The sequence below is a fragment of the Lemur catta genome, chromosome 7, assembly GCF_020740605.2.
Source record: "Lemur catta isolate mLemCat1 chromosome 7, mLemCat1.pri, whole genome shotgun sequence".
In the NCBI taxonomy this organism is placed as follows: Eukaryota; Metazoa; Chordata; class Mammalia; order Primates; family Lemuridae; genus Lemur; species Lemur catta.
This window is the reverse complement of record NC_059134.1, coordinates 103,842,703-103,861,169: the sequence shown is the minus strand read 5'-3', so window position 1 is coordinate 103,861,169 and position 18,467 is coordinate 103,842,703. Positions and strand designations below refer to the sequence as shown.

Here is an 18,467-nt window from a genome sequence, read left to right as displayed (position 1 = left end):
GCCCAAGGTGTGCTCTGGGTCTGAGACCGACCACCGCTGACAACGGAAGACCCCCCCCACCCTCAGAGCGGCCTCAAGCCGCAGGCGCCGCCCCTCCCCGGGTGGAAGAAGCTGAGCCCCACCCTCGGGGGCGGGACCCTAGAAGCTCCGCCCCACGCACGAGACCTCCGTTTTCATTGGTTGGTGGTGAAGAGCGCGCGTGCGCCACAGTGCTCTCCGCTCCTCCTCCGACCGCCAGGGGCGGGGCGCTGCGCCTGCGCAGTGGGGTCGGGCGCTCGCGGGACCGGAGCTTCGGTGAGGGTCGCGACCTGAGCGCCGGATGGCGAAGCCCCGGGCGGAGTCGGAGCCCCTGCTGCGCCGGGCCCGCGGCGGCAGCGGTGACTGCCCGGCGGGGCTGACCACTTGCCGCAGCGTCCAAGCCAGTCCTGGTGAGCGGCCCGGCCCGGGACGGGGGAGTCTGAGGGGTTTGGAGCATCCCGGGGACTGCGGTCCCTGCAGCGCGTGTCGCGGCCGGGCGCGCCCACACCGGCCGGGTCCGAGCGGGCGCCGGGCGCCAGCGGAGCCGCTTGTCTGAGGCCAGCGGGCTGCGTCGGAGGCCCGTCCCGGGGTGCGGGCGGAGTCGGGGTCGCTGCGGGTCGCCGCGGGTCGCCGCGCGGGGAGCCCTGGGGCAGCCTCCTGCGGCTCTTCCGCTTGCAGGGCCGGGCCCACACCCTGGAGGCAGCGCTTTGATTTTTCCCGTTTCTAACGCGGAAAGCTGAGGCTCAGAGAGAGGCGTTACTCTAGCCAAGGTCACACAGCCAGTGAGTGGCCGAGCTGGGATTCAGCCCAGCTGGAAGCGACTTGCCAGTCCTTTCTGCTGTGCTGTTCCTGGTTCCACTTCCCGTGGGGCCGGAGCCGATCTCCTCGGACCGGCTGGCTGCTGCTGCTTGCCTTGCGCCAGCCCCAGCGTCCCCTCTCCACCCCCCTCCTGCCCTTCCTGTTTACCGCCTGGCTGAAGATTGCTGAATCCTTCTCGGGAGAGTGCGGCCATCCATCCCTGGCTGACGTCTGGGGGATTAGGTGCTGGGTTAGAGGCAGGAGGGGCTCAGCTTCATTTTACAGATGAGGAAACTGAGGCCCAGAGAGGCCCCGAGACCTGCCCGAGGTCACAGCACTCTGTTCTGGTGCAGCTGCTGCTAGTACCACTCTTGGTGTTGGTGCCTGGGCCACTGCCCTCTGTAGACTTCTTTTTCCTCTGGCGGGTGGGGGCCGGGTTGGAATCATGGTTCCTCCCACTGGTCTGTATCCTGAGCCCATCCGTGGAATAGTGGGGGGCCTTTGGGAGGTCCCTGACAGGGTTTGATGAAAAAACTAGAGGCTGAGGTGGCCACCCTGTCTGCCCACCTCAGAGGCTGTCCCCAGGAAGTTCTGCAGTTGTCTCCTGGGACCAGTCAGGAATGAGGTCTGCAGGGACAAGGTCTTGCAGGTCCCTTGACAAGACGCGTAGGCTGTGGCGGTGTTCGGGGGACACAGACTTTTGTGTCTGGAGGTCTGGGTGCCTCTCTGGGGCTGTCCCTTCCTGGCTGTGTGGGCTTGGCAGCTTGCTTAACCTTTGTGAGTCTCAGTAAAAGGGGGTGGTAATAGGGGCCTTGTGAGGATTCAGAGAAATGCAGAGGTTGCCCTTAGCACAGGGCCCAGTGGGCAGTGTGGGGTGCCGATGACTGTCCCGGGTAGGAGTCCATTAATTATTGCAGGTCCTGTCCCTGGTAGAGTGGACATGTGGCAGATGAGACCTGCTCTGTTGAGGTAGGAGCCAAGGCTTGGCAGTGTGGCTGGCAAGAGAGGGCCCTTGGTTGGGGGGCTCTTTGTCCCCACACTGTGGCCTCAGTGAGGGCTTCTGAGAATTCGGACAGGACTCTCTTGTGTTCTGACTCTTCTTGTCCAGGCTGCCCGGCTGGGCTCACACAGCACAGGAGCAGTGGAGACTCAAAGGCTCATTCAGTCTCCGCACCACCGCCCGTGTGGGGCTCTGAGATGGGGGCCTGGTGCTCTGGGTTCACAAGTCCTGCTGCTACTGGATGCCCTGAGGACCCCAGTGGACCCTGCAGTCGGGTCCTTCTGACTCAGCCCCACCTGGTGAGGCCATGGCCAAAGGTTGAGGCCAGTTGCTTTGTCTTGTTCCTGGGTCAGAAAACTCCCTTTGACTGGTTATGAAAAAGTCAGAGGACAAGGGATTGCTGTGCCATAGAAGCTTTTAGACTAATAGGAAACGTTTATGAATTGCTTAGTTTGCAAAGCGCTCTGGCTTCAGTAGCCCGTTCAATCTATGCGTAACTCCTATTGGGTAGGGTCTGTGAGGAACCAGGGCACAGAGAGGCTAAAGGACTTGCCCAGGGTCATCTGGCCAGGGCCCTGCACAGGTTGTGCAGGTGGAGCCTGGAGCAAGAGGGGAGCGGGAGTTTAGACCTGGGTGTTGGGGAGCAGAGGCTTGGGGCAGGGAGACTAGTCCAGGGCCCATGTGTGGGAAGCGGCCATTGAGCCCCTTTGTCCTCTGTGCTCTGAGGCAACATTCTGACCTACTGTGCCCCAGTGGGGTGGATGGGGTGTGGACAGGTTTTTGCTACCCAGAGTGATGACCTCAGGGCAGGGTGAGCTGCCCCAGGGGAGTCCCTGGACCCACAAGTGGGAGGACGGTGTTCCTGGCAGAGGCAACAGACTGGGCAGGGGCTTGGTGGCTTTGGAGAGCATGGCCTTGGCAGAGCCAGGTTCAGAATGAGGGGCATGGACGGTGCGAAGTGGGTAAGCAGCAGGAGAGGAGGTGGGTAGGGAGCCCTGGGGCTCTGCGGTGCCAGGCTGGGGTGGAGTGTGGCCTGCATAGTAGGGCCCTGTGGAAAGTTGTGATGTGCTCCTGAACGTTTGTGACAAGATCCTCAGGCTGCTGCAGGGTGGGACACCGGGCGAGATTGGTTGGCCAGACTTAGAATTTTGCAAAGCAGCAACCAAAAAGCCAGGTGCAAGGGAACCACGAGCAGCTAGGCAGCTTCAGGGGTGTGCGCCCCCCTTTGCCTGTGATGGTCTGCATGGGTGGTCGTGAGCCCCTTCCGCAGTTCTGGGGCCGGCGTGATTCCCGGCCCTTGGCAGCCTGACTCTTCTTGTCTGAGGTTCTGTCTCTCCCCAGGGAATTCGGTAATGTGGGGACTCTGGACCACCTTCCCTCCAGGCTCCCCTCAGGCTGGTCATTTACTCATTGGATAAACCAGCTTTGAGCGTCACTGTGTGCCCGAGCCCTTTGCCGTCCTGGGCTGTGCAGATACAGCAAAGAGCAAAACAGCGTGGCTGCTGTTCACAGCTTTCCTAGGACGCTTTCAGGGGATCCCAGCAGTCATCACCTTCAGAACTTCCCTGGGAAAACATTTAGGAGTCCTCGGGGTGAGCCACCTGGTTGTACGTGTCGGGAAACCAAGGCCCAGACAGAGGGAAGATGCTTGCTCTGGGTGACACAGCAAGGCTGTGGCAGAGCCAGGATGGGGCCAAGCCTCCTGCCTCTCTCTCCGAGGTCACCCACATCTCTGATCAGTCCCTGGGCCCAGCTGCCTCTGCCTCATGACCCCCAGTACGAGCCCTGGGACAGGAGCAGCTGCCTCCCCAGGATTGGCAGGCAGCGTGGGCTGGTACCTCATCTCCAGGCCCTGACCTGTGAGCTACCCTGGGCTCCCAGGCCATGGGAAGTGGGACGTCAGCCTCCCAGCTGCTCTGCCGCTGCGGGCCTCAGCTCCCCAAGCTTTCCCTCTCCGTCTGTCTGCTGCACAGCAGCTTCCACTGGGGGTACCCCAAGCCCACCTGCAGTGATGACCCAGTGTGCCAGCTTGCAGCTCCTGGGCAGGTGAGGGGCTTGTGAGTGGCCTGGGGTGCTGGGACCCGGCTTTTCTGCTGCCTGAGTTTTCGGGAAGGCCCCTCCTAGTCAGGAGCCGACTGCTACCCTTGCCCAGGCCTGCTGGGAGAGGTTGTGCCATGACAACTCAAATCTTTGGTTGGTGGAGGCAGGCGGCCACCCTTTGCCAAGGAGGATGCTGGCAGGGGCCTGGGGGACTCGGATGCTCCCTGGGTGCTGACCCTGGGGTTGATTTGGGTAGGGTCACCTGATCCTTTGGGCTGTGATGTGCAGGGATGAGACCTTGGTAGTCTCAGTGTTGAATGAAAAGTCATGGCGGTACCTTCTGGTTCTAGAGGTCAGCTTTACATGTCAGTGTTAAATCTGTGGTCTTCTTTGACAGAGGGTAGGCAGGACACTGGGTACAGCGTCCTGGCAAAGGCCGCGTGGGACTAGGCAGAAGAACAGTGATGGCAGTCAGTCGTTACTGAGCATGTTCCATGAGCCAGACCTGGCAGGGGGCTCCTGCACTCCCACCTTGCACTTCACGGCACCCTCTAGGGACCTGAGCGGGGCAGCCATTCCACCCCCATTTGACAGAGGAGGAGATACCCGCAGTCTCCATGCCAGCAGGTGGGAGAGCCGGCCCTGAACCCCGAGTCTGGTGCCAGGGCCCTGCAGAATGTGCTGCTTCTCACGGGTGCCACCGGGTGCGTGTGCTCTCCACGCAGAGCTGCTTCCTCTCTGGGCCCGGTTCCTGTGCACATGACACAGTGGCTCCTTACCTGGTTTGGACCCTGCCTGGGGCATGCACAGTTCTGCCAAGGAGGGGTCCTGTCTTCTGGACACACTGCAGGGTGCAAGGCATCTCCTTACAAACAGAGCCTTGGATGGAGCCGCAGCCAGTTTCTCTTCTTGGTCATGATCGTCCTGTAAGGGTGAGGCCCTGTGATCCCGTTCAGTTGTCCAGCGTGTCCTCTCGGCCTGCAGGTGCTGCTGCCAGGTGGGGCCTCTGCATTGACCAGGCTGTGGTCTTCGTCGAAGACGCGATTAAGGTGGGTGGCGCCTGCCCCCTATGGCTGGGTCTGGGTGATGGCTGCCTGCTGGCCAAGAGCCTCTCTGGCCCCTCCATTCCGTGTTGTCCTGGGCCAAGGCCTCAGTTGCTGGACTTTGGTTAGGATAGTGGTGATGGCTGGGCCTCTGGGCACTGCTCTGCTGAGTCCCCTGAGGGACGTCTTCTGAGTCTTGGAACCATTTGCTTCATTGATTCCGAGGCCTGTCATGAACCATCCAGTTCTAGGTCCTAGGTTGGGGGGGCCATTCTGGAAGATGACACAGTTGCCATGGGCTGGGAGGGTCGGCCTTGCACGTAGAAGAGGGCCTTGCGGGCAGACAGAGGACATGGCTATACCTTCGGCAAATGTTCCCTGAGTGTTTGTTTGCTCAGTGTACCTGCTGGCCTTGGGTGTCTGGCCCTGAAGGAGTGCTCGGTTTTCGGGGCACACCTTGCAGTTTTTAATGGTCTGAGCCCGCTGGGTCAGGGCAGGCCTTGCCCATGTGCTAAAACAAGCCCTGCCGTCCGTAGCCCATCTCCCGACTCGGGCCTGTCTCGGTGGGAAGGGTGCACTGCCTGAGGCTGTGTGGAGGGGCGGGGTGCCAGGGCATGCTGCTCACACTCCCCTGTGTGACCTTTCATTTCTAGTACCGCTCCATCAACCACCGCATGGACACCCGCTCGCTGTGGCTTTACCGATGCTATTACTCGAACCTGTGCCAACGGTGAGGATGTCCCTAGGCTTGCTTGGTGGTGGGAGGCTGGCCTCACCTGTGCTGGGGCCCACACCTGGCCTCGGGCTGGGCAGGCTCCCTTCCCCACGAGTGCAGAGGAGGCTGACAGCCCCCTCCTCCCTGGAAAGGGGCCAAGCCTGTAGCTGGAAGGGTTCCTTTAGTGACAGGGGTTCCTTTCCAGAATACTTAGATCAGCCAAAGACAATTGAGTTGTGACCAGATCAGTGATATTTGCAATCATGAGAGTCCACAACCCATGAGTGCCAGCCGCTGCCGTTTGGACTGGTGGAGTTGGTCCTGCTCTTCAGCCTCTTGGCCACAGAGGGTTGATGGTTCTTACATTTTAACTAGCTTTTGTCCTTTTTCCAGGACTTTGAGCTTCACCATTTACTTGATCCTGTCTTTGGCTTTTATTGAGACCCCATCTTCGCTCAGTAGAACAGCGGATGTGCGCTACCGCTCCCCGGCCTGGGAGCCTCCGTGCGGCCTGACGGAGAGCGTGGAGGTGCTCTGCCTGCTGGTCTTCGTGGCCGACCTCTCCGTGAAGGTGAGGGCGCCAGCCCAGGCGCCGTGGCCCTGCGCGCTCCTGCCCCTGACTGTGCCTTTCCTCATGTATTTCTGGTGCTGAGCTGGCTGCCAGCTTTCCTGACTGCACTGTGACCTGCTAAGCAAAGGCCCGGGTTTCCTGGGCAAGTCTGGGCCCTGAAGCAGAGGCTGTGTCAGCTCTTCTCAGAAGTCTAGGCTGTGTGGGGGTGGGGGGGGGCGGGGTGGTGCAGCCTAGCAGGGCCTCTGGGGATGGTCCCAGGTCTGGCAGTGCCACTGTGAGGAGAGATCAGAACAAGTGAGGACCAGATAGTCTCTTCACGGCTCACTCTGCCACCCCCAAGGGAGGAGGAGAGGACCTGGGTGGGGCAGAAAGGCGTCTCTTGCCCACACAGCAGCTCCTGCATGTCCGACTGGATTCTTTCTGTGACCTACGTCCTTCTGGAAGCTGGAGGTGGGCCCTCCCTTGTTCATTTAAGCTTCTGAGCCTTGTCAGAGTCTTAGTAACTTTCTAGGCAGGCTCAGGGTGCTGGGTCTGGTATGGGCCACATGTTCTGTTGCCCAATTCCAGCTCTGTGGCCCCAGGGCCACCATGTCCACATCCAGCAGCCCCAGGCTGCAGCCTTCTACGGGGTCAGCCCTGCTGCTCCTTGGCTTGGCCTGTGGGCTTGCGTTGTCTCCCAGTCACGATGACATGGTGGCTTTGTCTAGCGCTGCCCAGCAGTCTCCGGGTGTGTGTGATTGCAGGCCATGGGGGCCGTTTCTTGTTTCCTTGTTTTTAGCCAACATGTGATTAGCAGGTTTAGGGGGTTTTAAACTGGAACTAAAACTGATGAGAAGCTGTCAGTAGCATTTTTTGAATGATTGGCACTTTGGAGAAGTCTCAAAAGGTGAGAGAGAACATGTCTGCAAGCTGTGACCTCTGGAGGCAGGAAGCCCATTACAAAACTGTTCCCAGTTTTTGAGGAAGCTGAGGTCAGAGAGGTTAGGTGCTGTGCCTGAGGGTGCACAGCAAGTGGCTAGTCACTGAGATGGGAGCTCTGGGCCCCTGATGCCTGCTCAGCTCCCGCCTCTCCGTGGCGTTGCGTGGATGAAGCTCTGTGTGCTCTGTCCACCCTGATCCCTGATCGTCCACACCGACGCCCTCTGGCTGGCCGCAGGGCTAGCGTCTGTGTGGCTGCTTGCTGGCTCACCCCCGTCTCTCTTGCAGGGCTACCTGTTTGGGCAGGCCAATTTCCAGAAGAACCTCTGGCTGCTGGGCTACCTCGGGGTGCTGGTCGTGTCTCTGATAGACTGGACCGTGTCCGTGAGTCTCCTTTGTCGGGAGGTAGGTGGTAAGGCAGGGAGACCTGCGAGGGTGTGGGTGTGAGGTATAGCTGTCCAGGGGAGCGGTGGGACAGGGGTCCACGGCCTGTAACTGTCTTGTACACCTGCCTGGCATTGCCTACTTTCTGTGGCACTTAAGTCCCCCATTGGCCTGGGAGACTTGTCCTCACCTTTCAGGTGTAGACCCTGAGGCCTAGAGAAGGCCTGAGGCTCCTTAGTGAGGGCAGGACCTGGGAGCAAGTCCCCGGACCCCAATCCTCGGCTCTGCACTTTTCAGCTGAGTTCCTCAACTGGCTGAGTCCCCCATGAAGGTGCCACTCAGGGCCTCACCGTGCCCAGTAATTGCATCCCAAAGCTTTGCGAGGCCTGGCAGTGAGAAATCCACTTCCCTGCTGCCCGCAAGCCTCTCCACTGCAGAATCTGTTTCCTTCAGAGCACCCAGAAGCACCTCCCCGTGGTTTGGTAGGAGGGAGCTGGGCAAGGTCGGTGTGCAGTCAGCAGTCCCCATCAGGGTCTGTCAGGGAAGAGAAAGCCCCCCCAGCTGCTTTAGTAGAGAAAATTGAACATAGGGACTTAAGGAGATATTAAGTAACCAAAAAAAGTAAACCGAGAACTCAGCAGAACAGTAGAAAGCAGGCCTTCCCCTGGGCTGGGGGAACGCAGGGAAGAGGTTGGGGTTATTAGCACCGGGACACTGATGGGTGGGACCCATAGAGCTGGGACCCTGCCCTCTGCCCTCTGGGAAGGAGTGCTGCCCCATGGGTGCGGGGGCCTTCCAGAGGCTTGGTGATGTTGGTTCCAGAAGTGCTGACTGGGGAGGCCGGAAGCTCTGGGCACAGCCAATAGGAATAGCCTGTGATAGGAAGGGAGTGAGCCCCATGCCCGCCTCCTGCCTGGAAGCTTCCCCCAAAGCTCCTGCTGGCAGCACCTAACAGCTGCTGCAGGGGAGAGAAGTGGTAGGGTCTCAGCCCCAGCAGCACGGCAGAGCCGAAGGGCGGGTGGAAAGCTCAGCTCCTTGGTCTCCACGGCCTCCTCCTACGTCCATGCACGAAAGCTTCCCTCCTGCTAAGATGCAGCCCTCCTCCCTGCAAAGGAGGGGCTCCCGTGCCCTCCCCAGGAATGGGGGAGGGACAGCCTAGCAGCTGCCATTTCCGAGTCACGGGAACGGTGTCTGTCCTCTTGGCCCCTGGTTGTTCTGTAACTTACAGGCTAAACTGTAAACTGCCACTGGGAATCCTTATGTGAAGTTAGGAGGGGCAAGGAGGGAGGACAGAGATTTATTAATATGCACAAACACATGCCTACATAACCAGCAAAGGAGAAAACACGCATAGCTAAGATGGCACTGGTTTTGCTCTGGCTGTGGGCCTTACTGGTGGGCCTTACTGCTGTCCCTTACCCTTTCTGGCATCTGCTCCATGGTCCCTTGCCTCATGCACTTCCCCAGCTGGTCTGGGTTCTTCACCCTCATTCCTGAGGGACCGAGTCCTTGGTGGTGCCGGTTTTTTTTGATGGCTGGAGTTCTCTGCCAGTTTTTCCTGTTGGATGTGGGAATATTAAGAGATGCCCCAGAAGACCCCCGACCTGCTCTCTCTGCTGCTCTCGGGGGCAGCGTCTGTTGTTGGAAATTGGAATCCTTCATCTCCCCCAGCACATCAGCTCCCCTCCATGAACAAGTTATGGTGTAACCCAGCGGGTCCAGCGTGTGTCCCTGCTGGAAGCATCCCCCCTCAGGAACGGATGCTTCCAGACCAGGGGAGCCCAGAAAGGCAGGAGTGGGAAGTGGAAATGCTGCCATTCCCATCCTCACCTGGGTCCCAGTGAGTCCTGGCTAGGGGAGGAACAGCTCTGCCGAGTGGCCAGGGGTTCAGAGTCTGTGCTGTGCTCAGTGGTCCACAGCTGGCAGCGTCCCCGAGTCTCCCTAAGGCTCTTGCACCGTCCTGCAGGCCGGCCGCTGTCGGGGAGTGCTGGGGCTGCGCTGTAAGGTGCGTTCTTTGACCTGAAGCTGTGTATGCAGGGCGGTGAGGTGGTGGCTGATTCCCCACCAAGTTCATCCAAAGCGTGATGGGTGCCAGGATGGAAAGGAACCCAGAGCAATGCTAGGGGAGGCAGCGCTGCCACTTTATGCCGAGACAGCAGTGGGGGGACAGCCAGCAGGCCGAGGGCTGCGGCTGGTAGGCCCAGGGTGGGCTAGAGGGGCTGGGGGGCCTGCTTCCCTGGGCCCTGCAGGCCACAGTCAGAGGCTGACAGCCGTCAGAAGGTTTTGGTTTTGCACAGGGAGCTGACATTGCGAGACCGGCGCTGAGAGCTTGGATTTGAGAGTGACCATGGGAGGAGTCCAAAGCGTAAATGTGATTCTTAAAGTCACAAGGATGGATGAGCTTGAGTCAAGGGTGTAAGGCCAGAGGGAGGAGATGAGGGGTATAGGCAGTGGGGGGCTGGCTGGAGGCTCAGGGAACCTGCGGGTAGCCTATCTGGTGCTGAGAGCACGAGGCAGGGCCAGAAGGTGTTTGTGGGTTCAGTGGCCTGGACGTTACTGTGGGTGGGTCCCGGTGCCTGGGAGAGGAGGATGGATTGGGACAGGAGCAGGGAAGTGTGGAGCCAGTGAAGGGGAGAGGGGGGTTTGGTGTGAGTTGAAGGTGTGTCACAGTGGGGGAGATGGGAGGTAGGTGACAGCCAACCCTTGAGAGGGCTGGGTGGCTTCCTAGAATGGCAGGTGGTGGGCTGTATAGGGGGCCTTCAAGGGAAGAGGGGAAGGCGGGGATGTGTGTGGGTGTATGTGAGTGTGGGGAGTGCGGTGTGTGAGTGTGGGGGTGGGGGGCTCTTGGGGACAGTATCTGTTTCTGGGAGGGGAGGAAGGACGGGAGCGGTTGAGGACGGAGGAGGCAGGGACGGGCCCCTGAGAGGTGGGCAGCAGCTTACTGGTGGCGTGGGGGCGGTTGTTTGCTTTGAGAGCAGGCGGCAAGGGCTGGGAGGAGGCACGCCAGCCCCCACCCTTTCTGGCTGTGCCCTGGGTGGGCAGTGGGGGACGGGCTCTGACATGGACTGGGACAGAAGTGCTGGGTGGGGGAGCCTGAGACCACAGTGCCCAGGAGTCAGGAGACACAGAGGCCGGCAACAAGCAGGGAGAGTGGGGCCGTGTGGCCTCAAAGCCAGTTCCGGAACCCAGGCCCCAACTCTGAGCCTGGGGCTTGCAGAGTGGCCCCCAGGGCACTCGGTCTCTGGCCCGTTTGCCCCATGGTGGTAAGTGTGGGGTGGGACTTAGGACGCAGGCGGGTTCTCAGGCGCCCGGGTCTCTTGCAGCCCTTGCGCGTCCGCCGGCTCCTGCGCCCCTTCTTCCTGCTGCAGAACTCCTCCATGATGAAGAAGACCTTGAAGTGCCTCAGGTGGTCGCTGCCGCAGATGGCCAGGTGGGCTCTTGAGGCTTGCGGGGTGGGCCATGCGGAGTGGGGACCCGCTGCACCCTCGCCAGCCCTGGCTCCCTCCGGGCTGGTGGGGAGGCTGGTGGGTGGGCGTCCCGGGGCCTCTGGTTCTGGTTCTGGTTCGAAGGTTGGGAGCCCTGTGGATATTCCGCTCAGTGGGTCTGCTCGTCCTCTCCTGTCCCCCCGTGACCGCCCTCCCCTCTGCTGTCTCCTTCGCTCTGCGTGCTGTTGGCGTGCCCTCATGTCGGCTTTATAAGGCTGAGCTGCCCCTGGCGTGGTTCCTGCAGCACCAGAGGTGTGGGGCTCTTGCCTGCATTCCAGGCCCAGCCTCTGTCCAGCCTCCACCCTCCCCTGCCCCCCAGAACCCCCATTCCCTCTGTCCTTGCCAGTGGCAGTGCTGCTGCGTCCCCTGTGGCTCCTGTGCCTGGCTGTCTCAACATCCAGCCCAGACGGATGGAAGCTGACTCTCTGCTCTGAGGGTCCCTGGTCACTCATGCTGCTGCTTCTGGGCCCCCAGGGTTGCGTTTGTCCCTGCCAAAGAAGGGGTTCTGCTAGGCAGGACCAGGCCTGTCCTAGACCCCATGGCTGAGCACGAGGCAGGTGCTTGGGGGAGAGGGCGGGACTGAGCTGCTGCCTGGCTCTGTTCTGGCTGCCCAGGCTCCGCGGGCGGTCCCCTCCCGAGCCCTGCCCACCCCACTCGGGCCAGGGCTGCACCGTGTCTGGGGCTGAGTGCCCGTGTCCTCCCCCAGCGTCGGACTGCTGCTGGCAATTCACCTGTGTCTCTTCACCATGTTTGGGATGCTGCTGTTCGCTGGCGAGAAGGTGAGGTGCCTGGCGGGCTGGGTGGTGGGACAGACAGCGGGGCTGGGCTCGCTCACTTAATCCAGTGCAAAGTCTGTGCGCTAGTTCTTGGGCCAGGTCAGCAGAGATCGAGGACCAGGTTATGCCACCTGCCCAAGACCCCCCTACCCCTCCCTTCCTCCCCATCTCCCTGTCCCCCTTCTATCCTCCCCGTTCCTCCCACCTGAACTTTGTTCCTTCCTCTCCCTCCCTCTCGCCCCCCCTCCCTCCTTGCCCCTCCCTGCTGGGTGTTCACTGAGGGTGATTCTGCTGGTTCATCCTCCAGCCCCTGTCACACTGCTGACACCTGGCGTTCCCTGCACCCCTCCTGAACTGTGGCTCCCGGACAGCACTGGCTTACGGGGGTGGCCCCACCGTGCACCCTCTCCCTGCTCTTGTCTCCACATCCTCTTCTCCAGCTGCCTGGGCACCTGCGTTGCTCCTCCCGCCCCAACCTGCGATGCCGGGTGTCTGTCCTGTTCTGGCCAGGACCACTGTGCTCCTCAGTGTCGGGGCTGGCGCTTCTCTCCCGCTTTGTCCTGGGAATGTGGGTGGTGCTCTGCCAGGGCTGGTCTTCGCGAGTTTACGGCAATATTTGGGGCCGAGGCTGTGCCACCCAGGAAGGGAGGACTGAAGACTGCGCCTTCCAACCCTAGATGGAAGGAGTCAGCCCTGAGGGGCCGCAGCCCCGGTGCGTGTGTGTGCGCATACGTGTGTATCTGTGTCTGTGCGTCTGCAGGTGTGTGTGTGTATCCAAGTGTGTGCATGTTTGGGTGGCAGGGACAGCTGGGCTGCTGCCGTGGGACTAGGCGATGGAATCTCAGTGGTGGCCGCGGCCACTGCTGTTTCCCAGAGCCCGGGACTGGTGGCCAGAGTCGGCATGGGGGCTGGAGGTGGTGACAGCCTTGGCCTCAAGACTGGGGCTGTGGGGGCTCTGTCCCAGAAATGCTGAGTGTCCCGAGGTGCCTGGCAGGCTTGGGTTTCTGCCCCAGGAGGGGGAACTGGGCTGAGTAAGGCGGGTGTTGTGTAATTGTGGGGGATACGGCTGCTCACTGTGGTCTTGCAGAGTCCCGTTCTCTGCAGCTCACAGGAGCATGTGGTGGTGGCGGACCTGTCCTGGGTGCCTTGACCTCAGCCGTTGTGCCCCCTTGTCAGCCTGGCCTGAGGTGGGAGCTGGGCCTTGCCCCTGGGTGGCCTTGTTCGGCATCCCCTGGTTCCTGCTGGCTGAGGGAGCCCCTGACCTTGTAACCCCTGTGTCACCTACCCCTGTAGTGGTTAGCTCACCTGTCCTCGGGGCCCTGACTGGACAGACCGGGGGCAGTGCCATGTCACGTCTGAGGACCTGGAGGCCGTGGTTGGTGATGTGTCCTGGGCCCTGAGGCAGGAGGGCAGCCTGTGCAGCAGAGTGGCCTTCGTGGGTGGCTCCTGGCAGGGGCTGCTTGCAGGGTTGGCCCTTGGCCGGCCGCTGGGAACTTGTCTTTGAAATGATCCCTAAGTGAGAAGATTGTTTCGTGTGTTTGTGGGCGAATCCCGCTGTCACCTGCCCCCATGGTTTGTACGGCCAGTCCGGCTTACAGGCGTCACCCATCTGGCTGGGAGTCTGCAGGCTTGGTGGCAGAGGGTGCCTACGTGCCCAGACCCTAGAGAGAGCCCTGGGCTTGGAGTCTTGAGTGGAGCTACCATGTGCTTGCTGTGTTTCAAGGCTGGGACCCCCCAGGAGGGAGAGAGGGCCGGCAGCGGTCTCACACGTGCCTTGCTGATAAACCCAGCACAGGGCTCCTCATGCGCAGCCTGTAGAGCAGGCGAGGGCTCCCCTGGGGGCGTTCTTGACCCGAGTTACAGCTCTTCCTCCCCGTGGGGCAGCCTGCTCAGGAGTCTTGGCTGTGCTGGCTGTGGACTCTGGTCGCCAGGCTGTGATGCTCTGAGCTGGGCTGGCTGAGGGCTTTTCACTGTGCTTCTAAACAGGCCTGCTCTGGTGGCCGGTGTCTGTGTGGGTGTGTGGCCTCCCTGGATGCCCACTTTTGTGCCCAGCGACTCTGAGTTCGGTCCTCTCTGGCCATGAGCTCAGAGCCTGCTGAGAAAAGACGGGAAGAGGCAGGCGCCGGACAGCTGGGTGGACGTTTCCAGGTTGCTGGGGCCAGGGCCCGGAGCTCTGCCACCTGTGGCCTCAGCCCCTGGGGCGGGGCCAGTGGCTCCTAGAGCTGCCGCTTCTGCTCTCTGCAGGACGACGGGCAGAACAGGGAGAGGATGACCTACTTCCGGAACCTGCCAGATGCTCTGACTTCGCTCCTGGTGCTGCTGACCACCGCCAACAACCCTGATGGTGTTTGGGGGGAGGGCGTGTGGGGGGAGGGCGTGTGGGGGGGGAGGGTGTGGGGGGGAGGGTTCCGGGCCTCAGCACCCTGGCAGAGCTTGCCTGCGTCTCAGCAGGTGGGGATGAAGGGTGGCACTCTCCTTCCCTTCCCTGTTCTTTCTCTTCCTCACTTTCTTCTTTTTCAGCGTCCTTTTTCCTTGTTCCTCTTCTCTTTCCCACTTGTTTCCTTTTTCTTTCCATTTGCGGCTTTGCTTGCTCTCCGCTTTTCTTCTCTTGGCCTCCTCCTTCTCTCGTCTCCTCTCTCCTCTGAGCAGCAGTGATGGGTGTTCCCTCTGTGGTGTCACGTGGTGGTGGCCAGTGGGCTTCCTCTGGTGGCCGGCGAGGCCCAGCCGTGGGGCGCCCCTTGGCAGCGTTGCATGTGAGAGGCCCTGGGGTCTGGGCTGGCTGTGCCGCTTGCTGTGTCGTGTCGCGGTACTGACGGGTCTGTGGCCTGCAGGTGCGGGTGTGGCCAGGACGGGGAGGCCGAGGTCGGGCTGGGCTGTGGCCGGGCCACACTGCCTGGGGCTTTTCCTACTGGGCTAGGGGGTCCCTGGCCATAGAAACCTTCCCAGGAGGCAGCCAGGGAGCTTCCTGCCCCAGGGAGTGCTGTGCTGCTGGACACGTGTCCTGTGAGTCATGGCAAGTCCCATTTGCACAGGCAGAGCTGAACTGTCTGTGGGGAGTGTCACAGGGAGGCGGACTGCAGCTCTGTGCGGGGACGATCGGCCTTGATAAGGAGTCCCCACTCCCAGGGCGTGCAGGCAGAGGCGTGAGGGTTGGAATGTGGATGAGAAGGCCTCGGCGCTCCCCGCGCAGGGCTCGCCTTGCTGCTGAGGGGCAGGGGGTGTCGGGCGGGATGTACCGAGTTGTCAGTGCGATTTCAGCTTCTTGGGTGTCTTCCTTCTCTCAGTGATGATTCCGGCGTATTCCAGGAACCGGGCCTATGCCATCTTCTTCATAGTCTTCACCCTGATAGGTGAGCGCGGACACATCTGTGTGGGCCACTTGGCCAGGAGTCTTCCCTGGTGATGGGGTCCTGCGTGCTCAGTGCAGGTGTGCCCTGCCCCTGACCCCTTGGCTTTACTTTAGCGTCCCCCACCCCGTATTGTCACCTTGGTGGCCCCTGCCTCATAGCTTCCCCTTGGTGTCCCCCACCCCGTAGCGGGCGGTCTCCTCTGACCGTGTCTTTTTCCTTGGGAAGGAAGCTTGTTTTTGATGAACCTGCTGACGGCCATCATCTACAGCCAGTTCCGCGGCTACCTGATGGTGAGTGAGCCACCCCTGGAGGGCCAGCAGGGTGTGGCTTGAGCTGACCAGAGGGTGACCCCTCAGCCTCAGTGGCCAGGCTCCCTGCGGGGTGGGAGGCTGGACATGGTCACTCCCTCTTGTGCAGGAGTCAGAGATACAGGCATGTCGTTCCACAGCCACCCAGGGTCCCCTCCCTGAGCCCTGCCCCTGTAGAGGGAAGTTGCCAGGATTGTGGCTTCCAGTGCTGCTGGCGCCCACCCTCCTGTGGGGAGCTGGGCCCCCAAATACACAGGGAAGGAACACGTTCCTTGGTGAATTGCACTGCGAGTGGACCCAGGCCTCTGTGACCATTCCTGCTGCTGCCCAGGCCACAGGGGGGCCGGGTGCCCTCAGAAGCTGTCCAGGCTCCCCTTTGCCTACTCCCCAGGGAGGCTGTGTGGCCAGGAGACGGCGGCTGCTCAGAGCCATTCTCCTTGCAGCAATCTCTCCAGACCTCGCTGTTTCGGAGGCGGCTGGGGACCCGGGCTGCCTACGAAGTCCTCTCCTCCACGTCTGGAGACGGAGGAGCTTCCCCTCGGGGGTGAGTGCCAGGGCCCTGGGACCCTCTCCTCCCTGAGGAGGTGGGTGCTGCTGCTGCTTTGGGAGTGGGAATGGGGCGTTCTTAGGGACTTCCCAGGCACTGACTGCACCTCGCTTCCTGCTGGCTGGCGCTGGGCTCAGTCACGACACCTGCATGTGCTGGTGCTCGGTGGTTCCTGTAGCTTTTGCCCCGAGTCGATGCATTTGTCTTTGGAATCCCCCTGGAGACCCTGGGCTGGTGACGGGCTGAGCGGCTCTGGCCTGCTCTCCGCTCCTGCCTCTGTGCTCTCCCACAAGCTCTAAGCTGGTACCTGAGCGTCAGAACCAGAGGTGCTTGGATCAGTTGTCCACTCTGCTGTCCTGTTTGGAAAAAGGGCAGAGAGCTTGAGATTGTCACTGTGGAAGGGTTCCATCCTGACTGGGGGGTGGCAGTGGAGTCTCTGTGTGGCCCTCCGCAGAGGGGCACAGCAGTGTGTCCCTCGAAGGCCCGTGGTGGATGGGTCGGCCCTTAGCAGAGGTTCATGTCACGGCCCAGGGCTGCAGGGTGGATTCGTGGTGAGGCTCAGGCCAGGCACCAGGACCCACCAGGCCTGGGTTGCGAGGGGACTGTGCTCACTGGGGCGTGGGTTTTTTTTCCTCCACAGAGTTGGAGTGAAGCCCCAAAACTTACTAGATGTGCTTCAGAAAGTGCAGCTGAACAGCTTCCAAAAGCAGGCCCTCATAGAGGTAGCTGCTTCCCTCGCGCCCGCCCCAGCCTGCTCTGGGCTCCTCCCGGGAGGTCGTGTGGGCCAGCAGCCCCTTTTCAGGACCGGGGATGTGGTTTCGGATCAGCCCCGGTGTTCACAGCCCTGTGGGGTGGGGCTGGGCGGCTCACCTGCTCTGGGCCGTGTCACTTCCCGCTGGCCCCGGCCCACCATGCGTCCCTCCTCTGCAGAAGGTGCGCTCCTACGGAGACGTCCCCCTGTCGGCCAGCGAGTTTCAGAGGATCTTCCACGAGCTTGACAAAACTCTGGTTAAAGAGGTAAGTGGGGGGCCGCTGGGGCTGGCCTGCCAAGAGTGGGGCCACACGGGGTGAGTGAAGGCTTTGCGGGGTCCACTGTCACTGATCACCTGGGGAACTCAGTGACGGGTGCCAGCACTCCCCTGCCCAGGGATTCCAGCCCCTAGGATGGCAAGTGGGAAAGGAGACCCATTTGCCTCTTGGAAACTGGGGAGATTTTATTGACCTGATGAAATTCATGAGACCCCGGGAACAGGCCTGACGCAAGGAACCTTCTAGATGGTTTTCTCCATTTCCATGACAAACTTTCCTCTTCCTGTGTGTCCTGCCTCAGAGGTCTGGACACTGGGCCTGTCCAAGGCCTTTGTCTTTTCTCCTTGACACTGATTTGCATAGTCACCAGGTGGGCCTTGGCACTGTCCCAAAGGCCTGGAGTGGCTTCTGGGGGGTGGCGGAGATGTTGGGAAACAGCTGGGTGTTCACAGGCAGTTTGTGGGGCAGCAGAGGGGCTGCCCTTTGAGCTGCTCAGCCTTGAGCAGACTGAGCTGGACCCTGGAATGGGTGTGGGGGTGAAGGGGCACAGCCAGACGTTTGTGCCGGCTGCTCCTACCGGTGTTGTGCCGCTGGTGTGACTCGTCTGCTCAGGCTGTGGTGACGAAGCACCACAGACCGGGAGGGGGGCTGGTGCTTGGACAGCAGACGTTTACCGTCGTGAGGCTGGAAGCCAGGTGGAGGTGCTGCAGGGCTGATTGCTTCTGGGGCCTCTCTCCTTGGTTTGCAGACGGCCAGCTTCTCCTTGCGTCCTCACGTGGTCATCCCTCTGTGTGTGTCCTGTGTTTTTGTAAGGACCCCAGTCAGACTGGATTAGCGCCCACCATAGTGACCCCATTTTAACCTAATTGTCTGTTAAAAGGCTCTGTCTCAAAGTACAGTCCCATGCTGAGGTTGAGGGTTAGGGCTTCAAGGTATGAATTTTGCGGGGGATGAGATGCAGCCCAAGACAGCTGTCAGCTGCTGCGGGATTTGTTGTCGGCCTCTCTGGCCTCAGGCATCTGTCAAAGGTGGTTTTCTTATAAACAGGTTTTCTGAAGGTCTTGCCAGACTGGAGCTGGGCCCTGCGGCAGCCTGAGCCTTGGGTGCCACGGGCTTGTCCTGTCATCATTTTGGGGCATCCCTTTTAGAGCAGTGTTCCTCAGAGTATGGCACCCCACATCCCCCTGGGGCCCCGGGAGCCAGTCACAGTGACACATCAGCAGGTGACACTGTATTCATGCCATCAGACCTCTGCGTGGGACAGGGCTGGGCAGTGGGGTCTCAACTTAAAGTTGGCTTGAAGACGATACTAAGAGCGTGCTGTCAGATGTAGATTTTGCAGAAACTGTGGCAATGGTCCTCAAATGACAGGAAATTGGGAGGCACTGTTTAGATCCAGAGGTTTGCTGGGCTCCGGAGGCAACTCTTAGCAGCCGTCATGGGCCAAGTTTGCTGTGCTGCTGTGACAGACCTGGGCGGGGAGGA

General features: G+C 61.0%; 1 protein-coding gene across 2 annotated transcripts in view; it reads left to right on the top strand.

Moving 5' to 3' along the window:
• The first annotated feature begins 248 nt into the window (after positions 1-248).
• TPCN2 (two pore segment channel 2) overlaps positions 249-18,467 on the top strand; it is a 31,230-nt gene continuing 13,011 nt past the window's right edge. Inside the window, exons 1-13 of one of the 2 annotated variants that reach the window (XM_045558242.1) lie at positions 249-428; positions 4,841-4,905; positions 5,553-5,629; positions 6,008-6,185; positions 7,392-7,508; positions 10,811-10,917; positions 11,679-11,751; positions 13,993-14,092; positions 15,033-15,098; positions 15,324-15,388; positions 15,850-15,950; positions 16,594-16,675; positions 16,884-16,970. In XM_045558242.1, the coding sequence (XP_045414198.1) occupies positions 320-428; positions 4,841-4,905; positions 5,553-5,629; positions 6,008-6,185; positions 7,392-7,508; positions 10,811-10,917; positions 11,679-11,751; positions 13,993-14,092; positions 15,033-15,098; positions 15,324-15,388; positions 15,850-15,950; positions 16,594-16,675; positions 16,884-16,970 (1,227 nt within the window). In that variant the 5' untranslated portion in view covers positions 249-319. The remainder of the gene's footprint in view (positions 429-4,840; positions 4,906-5,552; positions 5,630-6,007; positions 6,186-7,391; positions 7,509-10,810; positions 10,918-11,678; positions 11,752-13,992; positions 14,093-15,032; positions 15,099-15,323; positions 15,389-15,849; positions 15,951-16,593; positions 16,676-16,883; positions 16,971-18,467) is intronic. The other variant, XM_045558243.1, reaches the window with a different exon arrangement.